This window comes from Diadema antillarum, unplaced genomic scaffold (genome assembly GCF_040938485.1).
Source record: "Diadema antillarum isolate AM-2024a unplaced genomic scaffold, OU_Dant_1.0 seq00000576_RagTag, whole genome shotgun sequence".
In the NCBI taxonomy this organism is placed as follows: Eukaryota; Metazoa; Echinodermata; class Echinoidea; order Diadematoida; family Diadematidae; genus Diadema; species Diadema antillarum.
Genome location: NW_027271511.1, coordinates 337,495 through 357,947, shown reverse-complemented (window position 1 = coordinate 357,947; position 20,453 = coordinate 337,495). Strand labels below are relative to the sequence as shown.

Sequence of the window (20,453 nt, the reverse complement as noted above, 5' to 3'; positions counted from 1 at the left end):
AAAGTTCACCAACATTGGCGACCAGCAACATATCATTGAGCATTTTGCAAATTCTGTGCAACTATTAAAAGAAGATTGACTTCATTTACAGGATGATTATAAATTGGGATGGCACATTAGAACTTCGCATAATATATATGGATAGATGGATGTATCTACATCCTAACTTTGGGGATCCTACCTTAAAGATGGTGTTGGGGGGGGGGGGGAAGTTATTGCAGACTAATTCATAATTACATTACAGCAAGCAAGCACACACAGAACTCATATTCAAAGTCCATCCCCCCCCCCCCCCCCAGCCGACAAAGGAATAAATATGGATGGGTGTGGTTAATTGTAGTTTACGGACACAAAGCAGATGGTTTCAATACTGCACAGTGACACCAGACACCATTATATTTTATAGTATCCCTGAAACTCATTAAAACCAGTCACTTGTAAAAGAGTTATGTTAAATTCATAAATGCATATATCAAATACACACACCCATTTTTATGGAGGCAACATGCCAAAAAAGAAACATGAATTTTAAACAGCCTATAAAATTTTGTGTTTCGGCCGACATAAATTTCATGCTTGTTTGCCAAATGTCAAGGGGTAGTGACTTTTCTGCAAATGGTTGAAACTACTAGCTTTAGGTGTACTTTCTGCTGTGGCGATGATTTGTGTAGAAAATAACAATGCTGAAACAGCCCATTGCTTTGACACAGAATAGACCCTACCTGGTATAAAACAAAAAAAGGGGGCTTGAATTTTCCTAGTAGTCTCACTTCTATCTTTTTACAATGAAATCATTGCCACAAAAAAGAGAAAAATATCAAATCAGGATGTATACACATTTGCAAGGATTTTTTTCTTCCCTTTGCACTGCTGTTAAACTTTAAAACTCGGAAACAGTCAACTCCAGTTCCCCCGTATACAATTTGTTACAGGAATTCATCATCCCCTACATCGCTGAACATGTTTCACTTAAAAACAAAATCTAATTATTTTACAAAAGACTAGTACAATAAAAAAAATTAAGAGTTCTATCTTGCTGAGAGATTTATTCAAAAACAATCACTACTGGGGTGGAGGTATTTAGAAATTTGCATTAAATGAAACAACAAATTAGTTGCCATTGCAATCTTCTACAAGCATAAGTGTGGTACTGTAAATGATCCTCTAGTGAAAATTTTGTGATAATGTATCATGGGAATTTGCATGCTACATCAAAGCTGTCATTCATATTACATTGGAACATGCTTAAGTTGTAGTTGCATACAATGAAATACAGGACAACCATTGTAAGTCCTCAGATGGTCAAAATATACAAGAATTATAACATACAAGGCAATAAACACACACAACAAATATACTATACACAGTTGTATGGTAATTGTGTACCAGATAATCATTATGTTAATGGGTGGCCATCAGTGTGATATAAAGTGTAATTACCTGCAAACACCTACATGTACACCTTTTTACCATTTTTTCCATTTACCCTCTTTCTGTAACTGCGACACAAGGGGTGTGTTTTAACATAATGTTTGTTACTTTACCTCCACCATAGGTATCTAACACAATTTGAGTAACATGCAAAGTACATGTATTGATGATTTGTTGTAGTCTGAGATAAATACTGAAATTTTCACTGAATCTTTCTTTAAATGGTAGTAATTATCTTCTGAATGTGCAGTATACTCCATTATGATTTCTATTTGTATTCATATGTATTCATATTGTGCTGTGCCATGGAATATAACAAGATACATAAAGTCAAGTATTGCATTACTAATAATATTAGAATGTTTATCATTGGTATCACACAAATCTTTCGATAATAAACAACATGAATATACAGCTAATTTTGATATGCTAACAGTCGATATACAGCCTATATAGCCTAGAAATAGTAAAAAATAATATAACAAAATAGAACATTATGCTAATATTGATCATAATAGTAATGAGTTTCAAAGCCCAAACCACCAAAATGTAAAATGCTTCTTCGAATGAACCAACTAAATACATACCATTATGGTGGAGACAAAAAGATCTGATGTAAAGTAGGATGCATACAATATTAACAGAGAGTTGTATTGATAATTCCCTGTGTACCCTTTAATATTCTAAACACCAAAATTACTGATTTATTAACCTTGAGTGAATCTACTTGTGAAAGAGTAGTATACTAACACACACTAAATAATTTATGGTACACAGCAATCCAACAATGTTCATACAAGACAAAACATTTCTTCAATGATATGATTGTTTCCAACAAAGAAAAAAAACCTTCAATTTTAAACCAAATTAAGTTTGTACCTACAAGTATAACTATGCTCATTATGTTGGATCACAGTCATACTACAATTATATCTTGTTCATATTTGTGCAAGGAGCTGAAATATTATAATATTCTCATGCTGACATGATTGTAGAGCATATAACGTACAAAACATATGTGACCCACAAAAATATTTGTGTGTCTAATAGATATACAAAAATGAAATGTATTGCAAAGTGGACATAATGTGAACATTAACTTTGTAGGACATTTGTACACAAATATTGACAGTATGGAGTCACTGCAAGCTACATGTAGTGGTGGTACTGATGATGACGATGGTGGTGGCAATGGTAGTGATGGAAGTGATAATAGCTGTAGGTCTCTTGATAGTAGTAATATAACATAATATGGATAATTTTGAGCGGTTACACACGGTCAAAAATTCATCATTTGAATGATGATTCCAGTGAAAAATAATTCTAATGACGAATTTTTAGCACGTGTGGAAGCAAATTAGAATCACGAATGCTAATCACAATCACGAATTCCAATTCTAGTCCGGAAGTGAATTCCAGTGAAGTTTCACTCAAATTACGGTGTGAAATTTGCATGTGTAATGCTTCACCTCCAAAATATCTTTTGAGGGGCGGCGCTTACGTGACCTTTCAAGCACTTCTGAGCTGAGGCTGAGCTGTGCTGAGCCAGCTAGTATGAAAGCGCGCGCTACAGAACCTCGTTGTTTGGATTGACAAGTCACCAAGGATTACGTAACGCCTTCGCTCGAGAATTCGAATTCTAATCACAGTTTTCGAGCGAACGTGTGTAAGGTCCGATAATTCTAAAGACGAATTGCAATCATCATTACAATGATGATTCAAGTTACGAACTTTCTCTCGTGTGTAACCGATCCTTGTTGCTAGTTGCTCCTGACATTTAGTCACTTTGATAACAAACTCAAAATAATCCCAATTTTTTTTTGGTAATTACATTTAAAATTTCAGACTGTGTGAACTTTTGGATGATGCCAAGAAACCATGTGTACGCACTGATACAGTTCCACGAACAATTTTTTAAAGAAAATTTTGACCACTAAATGCTAGGATAGAGTATTGGCTATACTTGGGGGTGGGGTGTACAGACTGTATTATACAGAATGTTAATCCATGTGTCCACCATCTTTTCACTTGCTTATCCCCTGCAAGCTGTTCTATCTTGGTTTAAGATGTACTAGTAAACACTATTCATAATATGCTGCAAAATACAAGATCAACAGATCAGAACATGTTCTGAGCAGTCTGTCTAAAAGTATTTCGCTGTATTCAAGACTTAGACTTCTGCCACATGTACTCAATAACTGGTGATATGTTAAAGAAGACAGCGCAAGCTTGGTTGTACTGGTATCCATCAAATGAAACAAATGTAATGGTGATAAAATATGTTGTGCCAATTTCAAATTGTTGTGGTGGTGCACTGTGGTCGATATTCAAACCATATATTGTGGTAAAAGTGGGATGATGACGTACATAACATGCAAAACCACATTCCACGCTCCATGTGAAGTGTTACTAACTTACACCCATGGTGACAAATCTAATTGTGTATATGATGATGGTATTAAAATATAAGCCGTATTCACATACACCCAAACCAACTACAAATCATGTTGATTTTGTTATCTCATTTACATTGTGACTCTACTTCGTTGAATTTGCTATAATGCTAATATATTCTTTTAGTGTTAAGACATAACTACAATTTGAATGATAAAAAAATTACCATAAAATTTTATTTTTTATTTGGAAGATGGAAAACCCAGTTATTCTAACTATAGAAAGTTGAGCTGTTGTAATATACTGTAAAAGTGAAAATTTTTGTGGTGTCGAAATTTTTCACACTTTTCCAGCAACAGGAAACCCGTGCAAAAATAAAAGCACATTTTGCTTGTTATATTACATGTAACATTATTTTATGTTTTGATTTCGCAAAATTAAAACACATAAAATCTATCTTCCTCGTCTGAGCACAAACACTACCTCATGCACTGGAAAAAAGTTCAACTTTTAAAGTACACAAAAATTAAATTCATAATTCATAAAAAAGCTAATGTGATATATATACGCCTTGTGTGAATGGGAAAAGAATTGAAATTATGAAATGACATCCCTTCAAGACACCGATAGAGTTTGAAAAGGTAAAAAAAAAAATAGATTACCCAATGAATCTCTGAATAACTTTGTGGTTAAAAATCTATTTATACTGTTACTTCTATTCCTTTTTCTCTTCCCAGTTCCATGAAAGACAAGTTCACCTGCTAAACAAATACAACATGCTAATCTGAATATGGCATGAGCTTTGGAAGCCTAAGTTATGAATAATGGGGGTTGGGGTGGAGGTGGGGGGGGGGGGGGAGATACCAGGATAGGACAAACAATGGTGTACTATCTAAAGTGTGGTCAGGATACAGTTTCTCAACTATGCAGTGTTGCCTGCTGTTCATCTGGTAAATCATCGGCAGTTCATCTGGTAAATTCAAACTTTTGAATACTTCACTGCCAAAGTTTTGGCTTAGTCATATCAGAGTTTGCCCTGATCAAAAGCATGCACATACCAGGCTGCACATATCAAGGCCTTATCGGGTCCACCACAGAAAAGGGTCTATAAACATTGGCATGCAGCGGTACACCAGTTCAAACCAGGTGAAATGGTTAATTGTTGGGACAAATCACATGATGGTTTGTTAAGTGCTGATACATGAGAAGGAATCAGGGGCTTTGGAATGTCAGGAATGCAGGCATACAACTTTGTGAAATATGGACTTACCTTTGAGACGGGTTTGGCCTGTTCGACAGAGCATGATGGAGGGATACATGAACAATGATATCATATTCATAAATAGATTGATTCAAGAAAGCCAGTGTAAACAATGAGCAATGACGTAGGGCTGTGCAAGAATGATTTATACTGATTTCCATAGATTTTGACTTTTCAATGGGACATGTAACAGCTTTGTGCAACAGACACACAAGATTTATACACAGAATTTTTTGATGTTGTTGAACATTACTTTAACCATGACACATTACCAAGGATCCAACAAGCATGCAGACTGGACAACCACAATTATGCATGGTAAATTTGAGGGGAAAGAATAGCAGCACTTGAGATACACAGTTTTGAGGTATTGAAATTGAGTTTAATTAATTCTTTAATAAGCTCAATTCCCTCTTCACTTAGTTTCTATTTCTGAGTTTTATTTCTACTTTTCTATTCATAATCAAGAATGTAAAAAGTACCTATGTTCATTCTACAGAGCAAAAAGACACTTAGTGTGAATATGTTTCACCAGTTCACGATCTTTCTTTGGGATATGGAGGAGAATCATCTCTTGTGGCTTAATGTCCTTCTGCTTCCAAAGTGATGAGAGCATGTGTGCTTTCATTGCAAGAAACAATCATACTTTAAACCAATAAAAGCAGTTAAAAGTAGTCAATGGATGGATTTGAGGATGTCTATTCTAAATCTTGGTTGTTGTGTTCAATGGGAGATAAGAGTCTTGAGGTATCACTTCTGATTCGTGGTCTCAAATACCAGCATGATCACGATCAAAACTCTGATACATTGTATCTGTCAAGTGCAGCTTATAAGAATCTTTACAATTGTGGTTATGTTGATAATATTTCCTAGACAACACATGTTCATACATCAGCATAATTCTGTTCGTATACACTGTAGTAGGCTACAATATTCACATACAATACAACATCTATTTGCTGTATAATATCCAGCATATTGAGTATACATGTCGGATGAGACTCTCAATTCACACACTGCTCATGATGAATTATGACATTCTTCATTACAGAAAAACAACAAACTACAACTCTAAGTATGATATTTGACACACAGTCTTATAGTTATGTTGAAGTCACCACATCTATACAAACCACACGTAACAAAGCAATGACAAATGTTCACACTGGAGACATACAAATGTATATTATGACTCGCAGCTATCGACAACAGATTCCTGCAAAGAATGTCTATGACAGAAATATTGATTTTCATTTCCATAATTTAGTAACCTTTCTAAAGCTACCACAAAGACTCTTACAAGCAAAAGTAACTATAGTACCCAGTGATGTTTGAGGCTTCAAATTTGGAACACATCCTTTTTCATGAGATCTGGATACAATCCAATGCACTGAGTACCAATCAACTTTACATGACATCATGTTCAAAACACTTGCCAGGGGAAAGGACATCTTCTTCTCTATGTGATACATTGTAAGTACTGTGTTCTGTTTCACTTCATGGCTATGCATTTCACAGAGTGGAAAAGCATACCATAGCCACTGATAACTCAATATGCTTAGCACATCTTCATCTTCATCTCCACTTCTAGTTTAGATTAAAACTTATATGAAAGACAACCATGAAGACATAACACAAACATTGTTTACAAGTATAGGGCATTTATATTGAAATTGGTTAAAAAGGTGAAAACACAAGCACTAATCATATCATGAGAACACTGGATTTACACAACATACACACTGTCAATTCTTTCTCCTTCCTGTGTTATATTAGACCTACACAGTACCATGAATATCAGACATATCAAAACATGGAATGCTGATGAATGTTGTCACACTGGATGTCAAAGGAGGACCAATTAGCAAAAGAAGAGGTGAATTTCTTACTGGTAAATCCTGAGCATGAACAGCCAGATAAGGCTGAGAAGCAAAGCAACCATGTCCACTGTTCATATACTGATAATCACAGCCGTACATACACATCCATGAAGGCGGCTTTAAAAGATGAGTCAATAAAGATATCAGAGAAACGCGCCACAAGAAAAGACAAAATCAGTTACTTCTTACACTACTGGAAGAAACCAGTCTAGAAAATGACACATTGACATACACTGTACATTGTATATGAAGGAGATGAATGAAAAGAACCCCACAACAAAGATAATTAATCCTACAGGAGAATTACTAGGGTTGCTTACACTGACAAATTTTTTTTTTTAAAGGTGACTGTAAAGAACTTGCAACATTTTGGTGAAGGTTGCTTTTGAAGTAAATGTCAAAAGCGATACAAATAAAATTGCAAGACTTATTGGAATAAAATCTGAAGAAAAAAAAAGTGTTATCTGTGTAAAAAGTTTGCTGCTGCAATTTCCAATGAACATGTAATGCCTGTCACATGACTTCAACAAGAAATTTGGATTATTTCCCAAAGGCTCACATGAAATTTGAATGGTGAGTTTTCAGCTAGCTGGGCAGGCTATTATGTACAGTACATCACACATTGCTTTAAATCACAGGCATATTGGTGAGCCAATTTCATGTGGTGTGCATGGTGAGTTTTCTTGAGTACCGTACAGCAATATCACAAGTTTTCACTGCAGTGTGAATAGAAAAGATCTAACATTACAAATTTCAATGCCACAAATTTCCCCCCTACTGAGAACAGGTTTATTGTTCATGTCATCTTTGGTGTGAGCAGAAATAAAAGCATTTAAAAAAAAGTCCGGTTAGGAAAAATGCACCAAAGGAAACACAGTCAGACGTAACAAATGTGACCATTCATGTTGGCATCCAACTGAGGGAGTTTCTTGAGGTGTACTCAAAATAGCCATTGCAGTCATACGATTCAAATATTGCTTAGATGCAATGCATATTACTTCTACTTCTCTTTGAAGAAAAAAAAAAGCAACAAAAAACTTATTAAGAATTCCACACTTCTGCTTTTCACTAATAAGACCTTAATTATGTCTTAATGTACTAGAACAAAACAGCTGTATGAATCAAGAAAAAAAAAAGAATATCAAAGTATGAGTAATTTTCTGGTAAAGAGAGAATTTTTATGCTAAATATCACAGACATGTGACCAAGGCAGCCAGCCAATAGGGCTGGTCCGTGTGATGCTTCACTCTTTAGATGATAAATTGATGATGTTCACATCAATCAAAGCATTCCTGTTTATGTCTGTGTGACAGATATATAGTCTATAAGGGTCAGCATTTTATCTTGGTGATAAAATTTCTTTAGATAGTAACAATCTTCTGCAAATCTTTCCTACTTCAGAGGTATTTCACATACAAGATGATGAAAAACATTCATGCAATACACAGGTTGTAGGCAGAATAGATCAATCCAACTTCAGAGCACTGCAACTTTCAATATGATGGCCGTAACTGGGGGCTTCCAAGCAAAAGAAGAACAAATTGAAATCTACAGTAAAATTGAGATCATATTGAAAAGTTTGTACTGGAGGCCTGATTATCAAATATTACACACAAAAAGACGTTCACTTATTCATACCTGGTTGCATACATTACAATCAAATTAAAATCACATAATTCATAAATACAGTTCACTATCATAATTCCTGAATAGGTGACAAATATATCCAGAATGCATGAAGGCAGGTAAACAAACATTTGCACTATCATCAAAATGCTCTTTGTTTTGTTTGTTTTCCGATGTTACCAGCTCAACACTACACTTTTCCACAACTGCCTAGCAGTACACGACATTGAATGGCTGCACATGGTTCATTTGCATTGGTCCAGTGCAACTGAGCATGTACTTATAATGGTGATAGGTCAATCCTAGTGCTACGTCTGTGTGAGCACTACCTGTACAAGACCATACATTAAAGGCATAATTTACCATTTGCAGATGAAACAAAAACCCAGCTTTAGTGCTTCAAAATAGTTCTGAAATGTGAGATAGGGATAGAAACAACCAATGTAAAGATTTGAATCAGTATAATCAATGTATTTAAGTAATTGTTAAATATACAAAATGTGAACAATAGTTATATTAGAAATGTTTCTAGACTAAACTGTCTACAGTTATTGTTTATTGGGAAAAACACTGATATCTCCTTATATTTTAGGCTTTATTGCGAAAATTTCATAAGGTACATTTGTAGGATGTTTTGTGATACAACAGAACTACACATTATCAAAATGTGATATCTTGAAAAAATTTTTAAATCACTGCTCCCAAAGGTAAAGAGGACCTTTAATTCTTACTGCAGCTCCTCTAATATGCCTCTAATTGTCTCCTAAGAGAAAGTGACTATCCAAATTATAGCGAACCCTCAAAATGAGAATCCCAGATACTGCCAGAGTATGGCAAGGACTATGAAACATTCACTTGGACCAATGAACACAAAATGAAACCAGTAGGGGAAAGCTGGCACTCACGCTGCATTCACACATCCAAAATCACCGGGTTTTCGGGACAGCTTTTTTTTTTTTTTAAATGCGAAAACCGTTGACTTCTGTGAGTAAACAAAAAAAAAATCGTTAAAATATCACAATCTCTATCACAATACAAAAATCAGTCACACTTATTTTTATTGTTTGTTTGTTTGTTTATTATTATGTTATTGTTTGTTATTTTTGTGTGTTTGTTTGGTTTTTTCTTTAACTAAGGATAATTTGCCCTGCATGGCGCATATGAATGGTATACCGGTACTCAGACTTTATGAATTTTGTTAATCCCACAATTCAACTTGTCACCTTAGGTCCACACACTCAGATGCCTGGGGTCACCTTCCAATTACTACCAATACATTTTTTGAAACATTGCAATAACTTTTCCTGCATGGTGTGCATGCTCAGTGGTAACTAAAAAGCGATTTCCACCTAACTCCTGTGTATGAATGTGGCTACTGAGATAAACTACATGACATGCCTATGTGAGGCAGAAGATACAGAAAGGTAGTCATAACAGCACACCCACAAAACAACAGAAAAAAATCAGAACGTATAATTTCATATGGGCCGTGATGCGAGAAAAGGGCCCTTAGGGCATTAAATACCGAAAATGAGTTTTCACCTCCACATTGTGGAAGGAACTCTGACGTATTTAGATATGCAAACCTTTTTCTGAAATTCCAATCCTAAATGACCCCATCACGACATTCAAAAAAGCATGTTTTGTCCAAATCCTGTCACTTTAGATGAGTCTATGCATGTGCGCGCAATAGCTAGTTGATCTTTTTGGTGCGTATTGCTTTGTCAAACTTCCGCGCCGTTTTCTGGCGTTTGCGCGCAGCTTAGCTAAGGGCCCTTTTCTCGCGTCACGGCCCATATTAAAGCTTGCACTAAAGATCCTCCTGGCAAACAACCTCCAAAAAACAAATTAAGAAATAAAAGAAAAACCCCCTCGGGGCAATATCACATTGACATTTTGTGCCATAGATTCCAGTGACATCTGAAAGTGAAAGGCGATATAAATAGGACCTGTATACACTTGCAATCACTTATGTACAGGTACTAATAAAATGGATGAGTGTATAGGCCTACATATAGTGGTGCATGATGGGATTTCTGCTATTAGTCTCCATTTTCAGTCCTCATGTCTTTAAATATTGTACAGGTGTACATCACACTCATCAAGAGTGCATTGAATCAGAATCTGTTCACTCAAGAGGCCTATAATATTTCAACAACAGATGCACTTGTCATCTATCATATGCTCACAGATATCAACACCACATGCAGATTTTTTCTACTCTGACCCTTTAACCAGCTTTAACAAGGTTCACATTTATCTAAAACTGAAATGACAATAAATGTACACAGCGATCATTCTTCTGTTTGTACCTCATATTAGCATAGTGTGTCTATAAATACTGATGTCGATACTGATATTAATATTTAGACATGAAATCCTCTGCATCCACAAAAGAAGAAAAAAAATATATTCTACATTTGATATTCTAAATTTGAGAATTTAATAAAAACCTCATTCATTTTTTAGTATCATTTCTGAAAAAAAAAGCACTTTACCACTTTTTAAAGTAGTTGTAGCTCAAATCTGTAAACACGTTAGCAGGAAGCATTACACTAATATCAATATCATTTTCATATGCTGCTCTGTTTTTTCTGTTGTTCTAAAGTCAATCTTGGTTGTACGTGCTCAACAAGAAGTCATCTCAAGACACAGATTTAACTCTGTCAACAGCAGCTGTCAAAAGACTCATAAACTGAACAACTCTATTAATATGTTTTCTGTCCATTTAGACCACTTTATTTACCTCATGTAAATGTTCCTAACAAAGAAGGTAAATATGCACTATCTTATTCTAAATAGCACACATCTTGGCATTGTAGAAATAACGAGATAGAAGAATACGAGTCATATGACTTCAAACCCTAGGAACACACTGTCATTCAAACAATGCTATCAGTCCCACCCCATGCAAATCTCCGTTTGTGTGTAGGGCCCCTGACAAGTGGCAGACCTTTCTGGTTATTCTCTCAAATACTCTGTGTACATCCCAGTGATAACAAGGCCTTGGGCACAGCAAACATACCCATGGATGTACTAATACAATGCATGTACTCAAATGAAAATGTGAGAGAAATTTTGCTCAAAACAGTAGTTTGTATTTCAAGTGCATTTCTTGATGGTTCAAATCCCAATACAAATCAACCACCATGAATGCTTTCTCTACTCAATACCAATAGGCATATTGTTCATGCAGTGGGCTCTACAAACTGCTGTGCCCTGTGTAATTTGGTGACACAAGCCATGGACGTGCTTGAGCACACCATCTCTCTTATATCTTTAGCTCCCACTAATCCTATCATGGGCTTCACGCTCAATAGATGGGACCAAGAGAATACAATTTGTTATTACAATGGGCCTGCAACACAGAGAATAGAACAGGTCAATTCGACCAAGTATGTAATACCTGCCTACTGGAATTGGTGACTGTGCTATGACTCACAGCATGATGAGGAATACACCAATATAGGGCCTACAAATCACATTTTATAATGAGGTATATACCTCTCTATTTTCATAGAAAGGAAAAGAGTAATACAATGTACTGCCAAGTGATTACAAGAAAAGGTAAATAAAGTTGACCATGATCACTGTTGTTAGTTGTCTGCTCTTGACTCTCAGCCATGAATTGGTGTTCATCTCTTTGAACATTCTAGCAAAACAAAATCCCTGAGATTTTAACATATTGTGTACATGCTTAGGCATACATCTTAATTTAGTGTAAACGTGGATATTTGATATATCAATCATTCTGTTGGCAGGTAGTCATATCTGCAACCACAGAGTCAGAGAAATATACAAATATGACACTCTTTCATCAGATGTTATAGTATTCTTTGATCAGTCAATGACCAAATTGTCAGACGATTATTAATTTACATACCAAATCAGTGTTAATATGCCATGGACACATCAAACTACTTACAAAAGTCTGGTATTCACTGAAATTTTGAGAGATAAACACAAAATCAATGAAGACATTCTCTAGAGCACTTCTGTCCTTAATTATATAAATGAACCCCCTCCTTGAAAAAAAAATTATATAATAATAATGTACCACAGAATTACCATATGGGTCAAACTATTTTACCAAGGTTTAGTTTGCACAGCCATTGTAATATAATTATTGTTTTAAAAAAATAATTACTAGTATATTATATCTTTAAAGTTCCACATGGGATTTATGACAAACATGTAGCACAGGAAACGAAAATTACAAATAAAATGAGGAAAAGTTCCCATAAGTAGACTACCATCAAGACTATACATTCAGCTCCACTCACTACTAATCAAGTGGTCAAGTATGTTATTCTTTCATTCTTCAACTCCACATGGATATTGTAATATCACCTGACAACCGTTTTATTGATATCCTCCTTAAAGACATTTCCTTCTCTACTCTCGGCCACTTACCACGTACAAATATCCTTTTCTAGTATGTACGTTCTCATGGCTCTCAAAACTAATCTTGGAGTATTTTCTTCCTTTCCTTCTATCTTCACCCTGATGAGACTCTCATACAATCCTACACTAATTGGCAATACGATCCTGAACCCTGACCATTAGCACCCGACGCGTGTCACCTGACTAGTGAATATAATGCTCTGCTCCTGCCCACTAATGAGCACACATGTGAAACTGCCTCAGCACTGCTCTCATTACACAGAATGCATCCATTTCAAGCCGTTCCTCCGCCCCATTAGTCCATCTATGCACATGTTTCACCCCCCCCCCCACTTTCCTCTCATACTACCCAGAGGGACTTGCTCATATTTATTTCCCATTACTCCAATGCACATTAATAGCAAAAATATTGTAAATTTTAGTAAATCACACTATGAAATTGCTAAGATGAGGTGATAGAAACCAATCCATCCTCCATGTTGACATCATACTGAATAACTGGTATAAAGAGATGCCTGCTAATTGCTAACTGTCCTGCCATGCCATATTTGGTGTCAACCAAAGATCATATTCACATGTACTCATAGTGTTCTCTCTGCTGCACACACACAAACACACAAACACACACACTTTTTTTTCAATGATCTATACTTCATGGTCATTCAAATGATATAAATCACACACACATACACAAACACACACACACACACACACACACACACACACACACATAAAAATAAACAAGGAATTAATATGATATGAATCTACCACTGACCTTTGCTTCATACATTTCATCATCTGACTTCTTACACAAATGTACATACAATTGTACAATGTATCATATCAAAACAGTAACTTCATTCCTGTTTTGTTCTCTTTTGTTTTTTAAGGGTAAATCTAGCACACATTTTTTTTTTCACAACTAGAAACCAACATTGCTAAGTCTGTTGTCCATTATGGAATGAAATCCTGAATAGAAGACAGAGCATCACAAGACAAAATTTATGACAGAGATGTACCGCCTACACCTGTATGCTTAATCATGTGTGTGACACTAGAAATAATGCATCAGGATCTCTATAGCATCTTGATCATCTTGATCAGGGGGGCGTTTCATCAACGAGTTCGTCGGGGGTTTTCACCGACGAATTTGCTATCAGCCAATCAGACGCAAGGATTTACACTGACAACTGTTAAAAGCTAATGAAATTCTTGGTCTGATTGGCTGATAGCAAATTCGTCGGTGAAAACTCCGACGAACTCGTTGATGAAACACCCCCCAGTATTCCATTTTCTCTGACAGACATCGAAATACTAACATCAGATCTGTCATCACTGCTATCCAGTACAAGGAAAGGCGAGGGCAGTTGCGCTATACTAACTGTGCATAAATGTCTGCATCTTGCATTATGAATGGCATAAACTGTCAAATCGCCAAAGTAACCCCTGGGGCCATTTCAATTAACGTCGCAATCTATAACAGATCCCTCTCCATCAAAAAAGAGAAAAAGATAAAGTGTCTACTCCAGTGAAATGTGCACTGGAAACCGAGACTCCCTAAAGGAAGTTCTTGACTGGAGAGCTGGTACAGTTCAGATTTGTTGTCGTTGTTTCTGAGCTCTCAGCCTCATGGTTATTCACTTTGTACCTGTAGCCATATCTATCTTAAGATCAAATACAATATAAAAAAAACAAACAAAATATTGGGGAGTGCCAGTGTGGTGAATGAACACAGCATACAATTGTACATCCTGCTTTTTGTTTCTTTACACATTCTTCCATGGTTACAAACACTGTGATAAAGCATTAAATGCCAATATGTCAAATGTTAGAGGTTTAGAAGATGACTCTTGTTTTTTGACTTTTTGAAATGAAAAGATACAAATGTATTGTGAGCACCATAGTTTGGAATTCCAAGAAATCCTTCTTCTGTCTGTGTATGTGTGTGTGTGTGTGTGTGTGTGCTTAATGTTTTCTTATCATCAAGAATTCCCAGGACAAAGCCACAAAATACTCATTAAAAGAGCAGATTATGTAATCTCTTGCCATTCTCCACAATGCAGCATGTGAGCACTGCTGCAACACGTGACAATTAAGATACCCCAAGTGATAAGATTGATGTTGATGTATTGTGTATTGCGATAAAAGATTACTTGTCGGTACAGACTACCCTTGTATCATGTCATAAAGTCATCATTAGACGTCCACAGGATTGTATCCAGCATTTCCTTTTCTTTCACCCCTTGACTTTTATAAAAGCTAGTTAGCAAACTCCATTCCAGAGAGAATGAGTTTGTTTGAATCCAATAAAATAACAACAGCAACAGCCCAGTTAACAATACAAACAATGTAAGATATAAGTACCATTCTCATTTCATTCAAAATAACCTGTTACTTTGATCACCATCAGGGTCTTAACCCAAACTTTAATATTTTGACAGTGTGAGCAGAAACAGTATGTTACTCAGCAAGATTTGGATTCAAATCACACTAGTTTGTGTGATTTGTTTTGTTTTGTTTTGTTTTGTTTTGTTTTGTTTTGTTTTTTTGTAAATAGACACAAAGTTGTACAGTGAGAACACAGACAACAAAACATTTCAAAGCTTTATACCCTACAAGGTACTGTGCATGTTACTCCTTACTTATATTTACCAGTTGTGGCGCCCCGTAGTAAATTGAATTGGCATTGAGAGGTAAGCATACCATTCATGTACTGTACATGCACAGGTCAGCTCTTCACAAATAATCACAACCCAAATAGTTGAACATTTTTACAATGAGAACACTGAATCAAACATAATTTGTTTATTCCAAAACTTTTATCCCAAATTTAGACATTTTGCAATGAGAACGGCGCTATATATAGTAGCTTCATCAAATAACTTTCATCTGTACCAGTGCTTCAAAGTCAAACTTGAGGGTACGTCAATTAGCAATCCCATCCTGTACTGCAGTGGTATCTCAGAGTAGCTGCCATGGTCACATTCATTTTGTTGTACTTTCCACAAGTTCCTTCAGAAAACGTCCATCATTCACCTTATCCAAGAAAACATTTTCTACATAAATGTAAGAAATACTAGGTTATACCACAGCCTTCTTTTTACATACATGTATCTTCTGTAACTAGGAGGTCAATACTGTTATCAAGAAAAATATCACAAAATGTAAACTACACTGTAAATAGCAGTTGGTTCATACAAAGCAAGAGACAATACAACCTACCAATATACAATTTGTCACATACACAATGACATTCATGGTTACATTTCTCTTCAACTTGTCAAATCTTTCTTGGGATTTTCAGCTATCATCCCCTCTTATTTGCACCACAACTTTCCCATGCAGGGAAAAGATCTCATGTAATCTCCAAGGTCAAATTTGGTTTGTCCTAAAAAAAAATACAACTCACAGCTACTTCAGCAAGAACTGGTGAACAAAGCAAGGTAGCCATTGCCTCAAAAAGAAATTTGATTCTAGATTAACTGCTTTATGATGTGTATGTGTTCTATTCACGTCACCAAGAAAATGACTTAACCCGTTGAGGACGAGTCCCGAGTATACTCGGGCAGGTGTCTATGGGAAATGTGTGTTGTAGCAAAATCAGTCCGTCCTCAACGGGTTAAATACAGTTGTACATCTCAAGTTTTTGCCTCTAGATGCAATGGAAAGGAAACATAGAAATCTCAGACCTTGAGTTGGAAGGAATACACACATGATTGATACTCGGTTAAAGAAACAGTTCGGTAGAAATTAACTGTGATACTTCTCACCAAGGTTGAGCATTGAATACATCAGATTTATACATCACTAAATCCTCAGGAATGTACACAATATGGACAACAAACTCCTCATAACATCACTAATGACTACAAGAATATGATATAAACATGCCAAGTTTGGGAAGACACAAAAATATGAGCCCCCACAACAACTCCTGAAAACAATAGTAGATACCACAGAGAATATAACACTTTCCTGCAAAAATCAACTTTTTGTTCCTTACCGTGTTTCTCCTTCCTTCTGGCACTAGTCTTCCAATAAATTGTTCACTACATTTCTGTGGAAAAGGAAATAATCGAGAAACAGTACACATGTTAATGAGATAAAAGTACATGATGAATTGTTATGCTGATATTTCACAGGGGCCATAGAACAAAGGGGGGGGGGGGGGTCAAGGAGGGGGGATCATTGACCTTTGACCCAACCACCACAAGTACTACCCGTCTTCCCCTCCCCCCCCCAAAAAAAAAAAAAAATAAATAAATAAATAAAATAATGATAATAATAATAATAATAATAATAATGATAATAATATTAATGTTCCATGCAAATTGAACAAGTAGAATCTTGAATTCAAAGGCATAATTTACCATTATTTTGCAGATGAAACAAAAACCCAGCATTAGTGCTAAAATAGTTCTAAAATGTGAGTTAGGGATAGAAACAACCACTGCAAAAATCTGAATCCGAATTATCGATGTTAAGTATTGTTTAATACACAAAATGTGATAGGTAATAAAAATGCTTCCAGACTAAACCGTCTACAGTTATTTTGAGAAAAATACTGATATCTCCTTATATTTTAGGCTCTATTGCGAAAATTGTATATGGTAGGATGTTCTGTGATACAATAGACCTACACATATGCGTCAAATATGATATCTTGAAAAATCACTGAAAAAATTACTGCTCCCAGAGGTACACTGGACCTTTAACATCTGTCAACTAATATTCCGCTTCCAAGTATAATACCATTAATTTCTATAAACAGCATCCTTCACACTACCCTCCATGAAGAGACACAAAACAGGAAAAAAAATCTTCAAAATTTTGGATTATCGGAATTTCTCAGTAAGACATATCAATATCATACTTGCCTTTTATCAAATTCTCATCATGAGGTCAATTTCATCATTTCATCATTTCAGTGTAGAGGTTTAAGCATTGAATTTCTAGTGATCTGATAAAGTAAGATGCATACCAGGTACTTACAAAGATCATTAGTGAAAAGAGTTTTACCTTTAGCAATCTGTTGTATGATTCCAAAATCACACATATTTGTTCCATAGGACCAAAATCATAAACTCATTTAATTCTAGATGGTTTGTGTGGAAAAAAGAAAGTTCAAGACCTGTATTATTTCTTTTGGGTCAAACAACATGCCTTCTCATGGCTTGTGAGGTGTTATCATCTCAAAATTTGCATATCATCCCTTGACTGACAACCCTGGCACGGAAATACTTTTCATTTTCGCATAGCAACATCAATCCATCAAATAATGAAATATTAAATTTCAGATTATGAATGTTAATAACAGTAATGTTTGAAAACTCAAGTCAGTATTTTTAATATTCTAAATTGAGTAACCCTGGCAACAAAGTTGAAAATGATCACCAGTACACCCAGAAGAAACCTTGAAACCCAACAACTATTTTTCCATTGTGAGTCTTTCATAAAACATCCCCATTATTTGCTAGATCTTACTCCATACATTGATATACCAATGTGAACATTAGGTAATCAGTTCCTTTCTGAGACTTCATTTTATGCCATATTGAAGTACAGATATTACCCTGCTGATTAAGAAATACATGTACCACGAATATTTGAGACGATCACCTGAATCTATCAAATCAAATGGATATTACAAGTCCGTCAGGAAATAAAATTAACATTGTCACTAAGATTTTTTGAGGTGCAGAATATTCTTTGGAATGGATTGTCTTATTACATGCATTTCCTTACAATACCTCGTCTTCAAAATGTCCCATTTTACACCCTGCACTCCTGTCACAAACCCCACTTCATTATTGGCTGGCTCTTTCAACTTGCATTATCGAGTCAATACCACCCGACAACTGATGAGCTGCTGTGAACTTTGAGTTCAATGTTCATTTAACTTTAACAAACAGTGAAGCAAGACACTGTTCTTTTCAAAATCAATTATCATTTCTTACACTCAAACATAGACGAGACAGATTTCTTACACATTGTGATTCACTTACAATCCTCTAACCTCTCGTGTCTAGTTCGAAACTGCTTTGAAGGTTATTATAGTGGTGACAGGCAACTAATGCTTGCACAACTTGCCTAACTCTAATGTCAAACGGTTGAAAACACCTCTTAAATCATTACAATAGTCCATCATTAATCCTACTTATGATGCAATAATTTGGTTTCAAGTTGAGGAATCAGTCTCGTATCAACGGGACTGATAGTATATTGACACCACGTATGAGCCACTCTAACTGTGTTGACTCGACTGTCGAGCTGTCATTATGATTTTTTTAGGATCGAAACTTGGCAATCATCATCATGAAGATAACGTTAATGACATAGGGATGTTATCTCGATACAACGGAGTACAGGACAGGCAAACGATCACACATCATTCCGGAGTAACTTTTACGCTCGGAGAGGTATGCTTTTTTCGGGCGAAGTAGGTATACCAAAACAAAACATCAACCTGTCGTACCTCTAAATAAACTGAAGGCACGTATCCGAATTTATTGTCACTGAGTTTCCGCGCACTCCACCACTCGCCATTGGGCTTGTCAATAATATAGAATTTGTCCCCCTTTCTGAAACTCAAAACGTCCTTGCGCTGTTTCACGTAGTCGAATTTCGCCTCGAACACTTCCATCGTCTGCTCCGATTCTTTAGGTAATATTCCACATGTGAAGTTATGGTCGTTATTATGTCCTTATGAAGTCTGCAGTCTGTTTATCAGCGCACAGGATTCTTTTCACGGCGTTTCGTCACATCCTGGTAACTGAGTGAGCGGTGTGCAGTGATCAGGACCAATTTTACAAATGTATGCAGAAACGTACAGTACAGGTTGTATTACCCCTGATACCAGGTAGGGCTGGGTTCGTCCACCAGAGCACCGGTTTCTACACTGGAGTCGGTGGTGCGTGCCAGCACGATTATTAGGGGGTGGGTTATGGGGATGGGGTGCGTTCGGCTTACGTATTTCCCCTATGTATTGAACCCTCCCTGAAACAGTGGCGCACGCCCACAGGACGTTGAGTCTTGAAGTTTTCGAGGCCGTGGCGCCTTCAAATAATAAATACAACTGTAATTAGCCCAGTGATGCACCGTCGCGACGTCGCGACGCAGTCTGATTTGCAAACCTGCTGCGAAACTGCACATTTAAAATGAAATAATTTATGTCGTATTCGTGTGGAATATTTTTATTTGTGATGCTTGCTGCATACATCTTATTCCAGGTCTGCAATGACGCCAGTAACGTCACATCAAAAGTTTTCTGAACCAGAAGGGCTTTATCGACGACGAATGAAAAATCAAACAGTGTTAATTAAACTAAATGTGAATCACTTCAAAATTAATCTTTACGACCAGTTATCAATAATATTGTTTCAAATATTAACATTTTGTTTCTTGATTCTAAGGAATATATATCTGTTCAAGCATCATTCCGTTTGTGGCGCGTTATT

General features: G+C 36.0%; 1 protein-coding gene across 4 annotated transcripts in view; it reads right to left on the bottom strand.

Annotated features, from left to right (window-relative positions):
* LOC139735403 (uncharacterized) overlaps positions 1 to 19,837 on the bottom strand; it is a 71,389-nt gene extending 51,552 nt beyond the window's left edge. For 3 of the 4 annotated variants that reach the window (XM_071646156.1, XM_071646153.1, XM_071646154.1), the window contains exons 1-3: positions 19,472 to 19,837; positions 17,000 to 17,053; positions 5,096 to 5,113 (exon numbers count right to left, since the gene is read on the bottom strand). In XM_071646156.1, the coding sequence (XP_071502257.1) occupies positions 5,096 to 5,113; positions 17,000 to 17,053; positions 19,472 to 19,639 (240 nt within the window). In that variant the 5' untranslated portion in view covers positions 19,640 to 19,837. The remainder of the gene's footprint in view (positions 1 to 5,095; positions 5,114 to 16,999; positions 17,054 to 19,471) is intronic. The other variant, XM_071646155.1, reaches the window with a different exon arrangement.
* Positions 19,838 to 20,453: the final 616 nt, after the last annotated feature.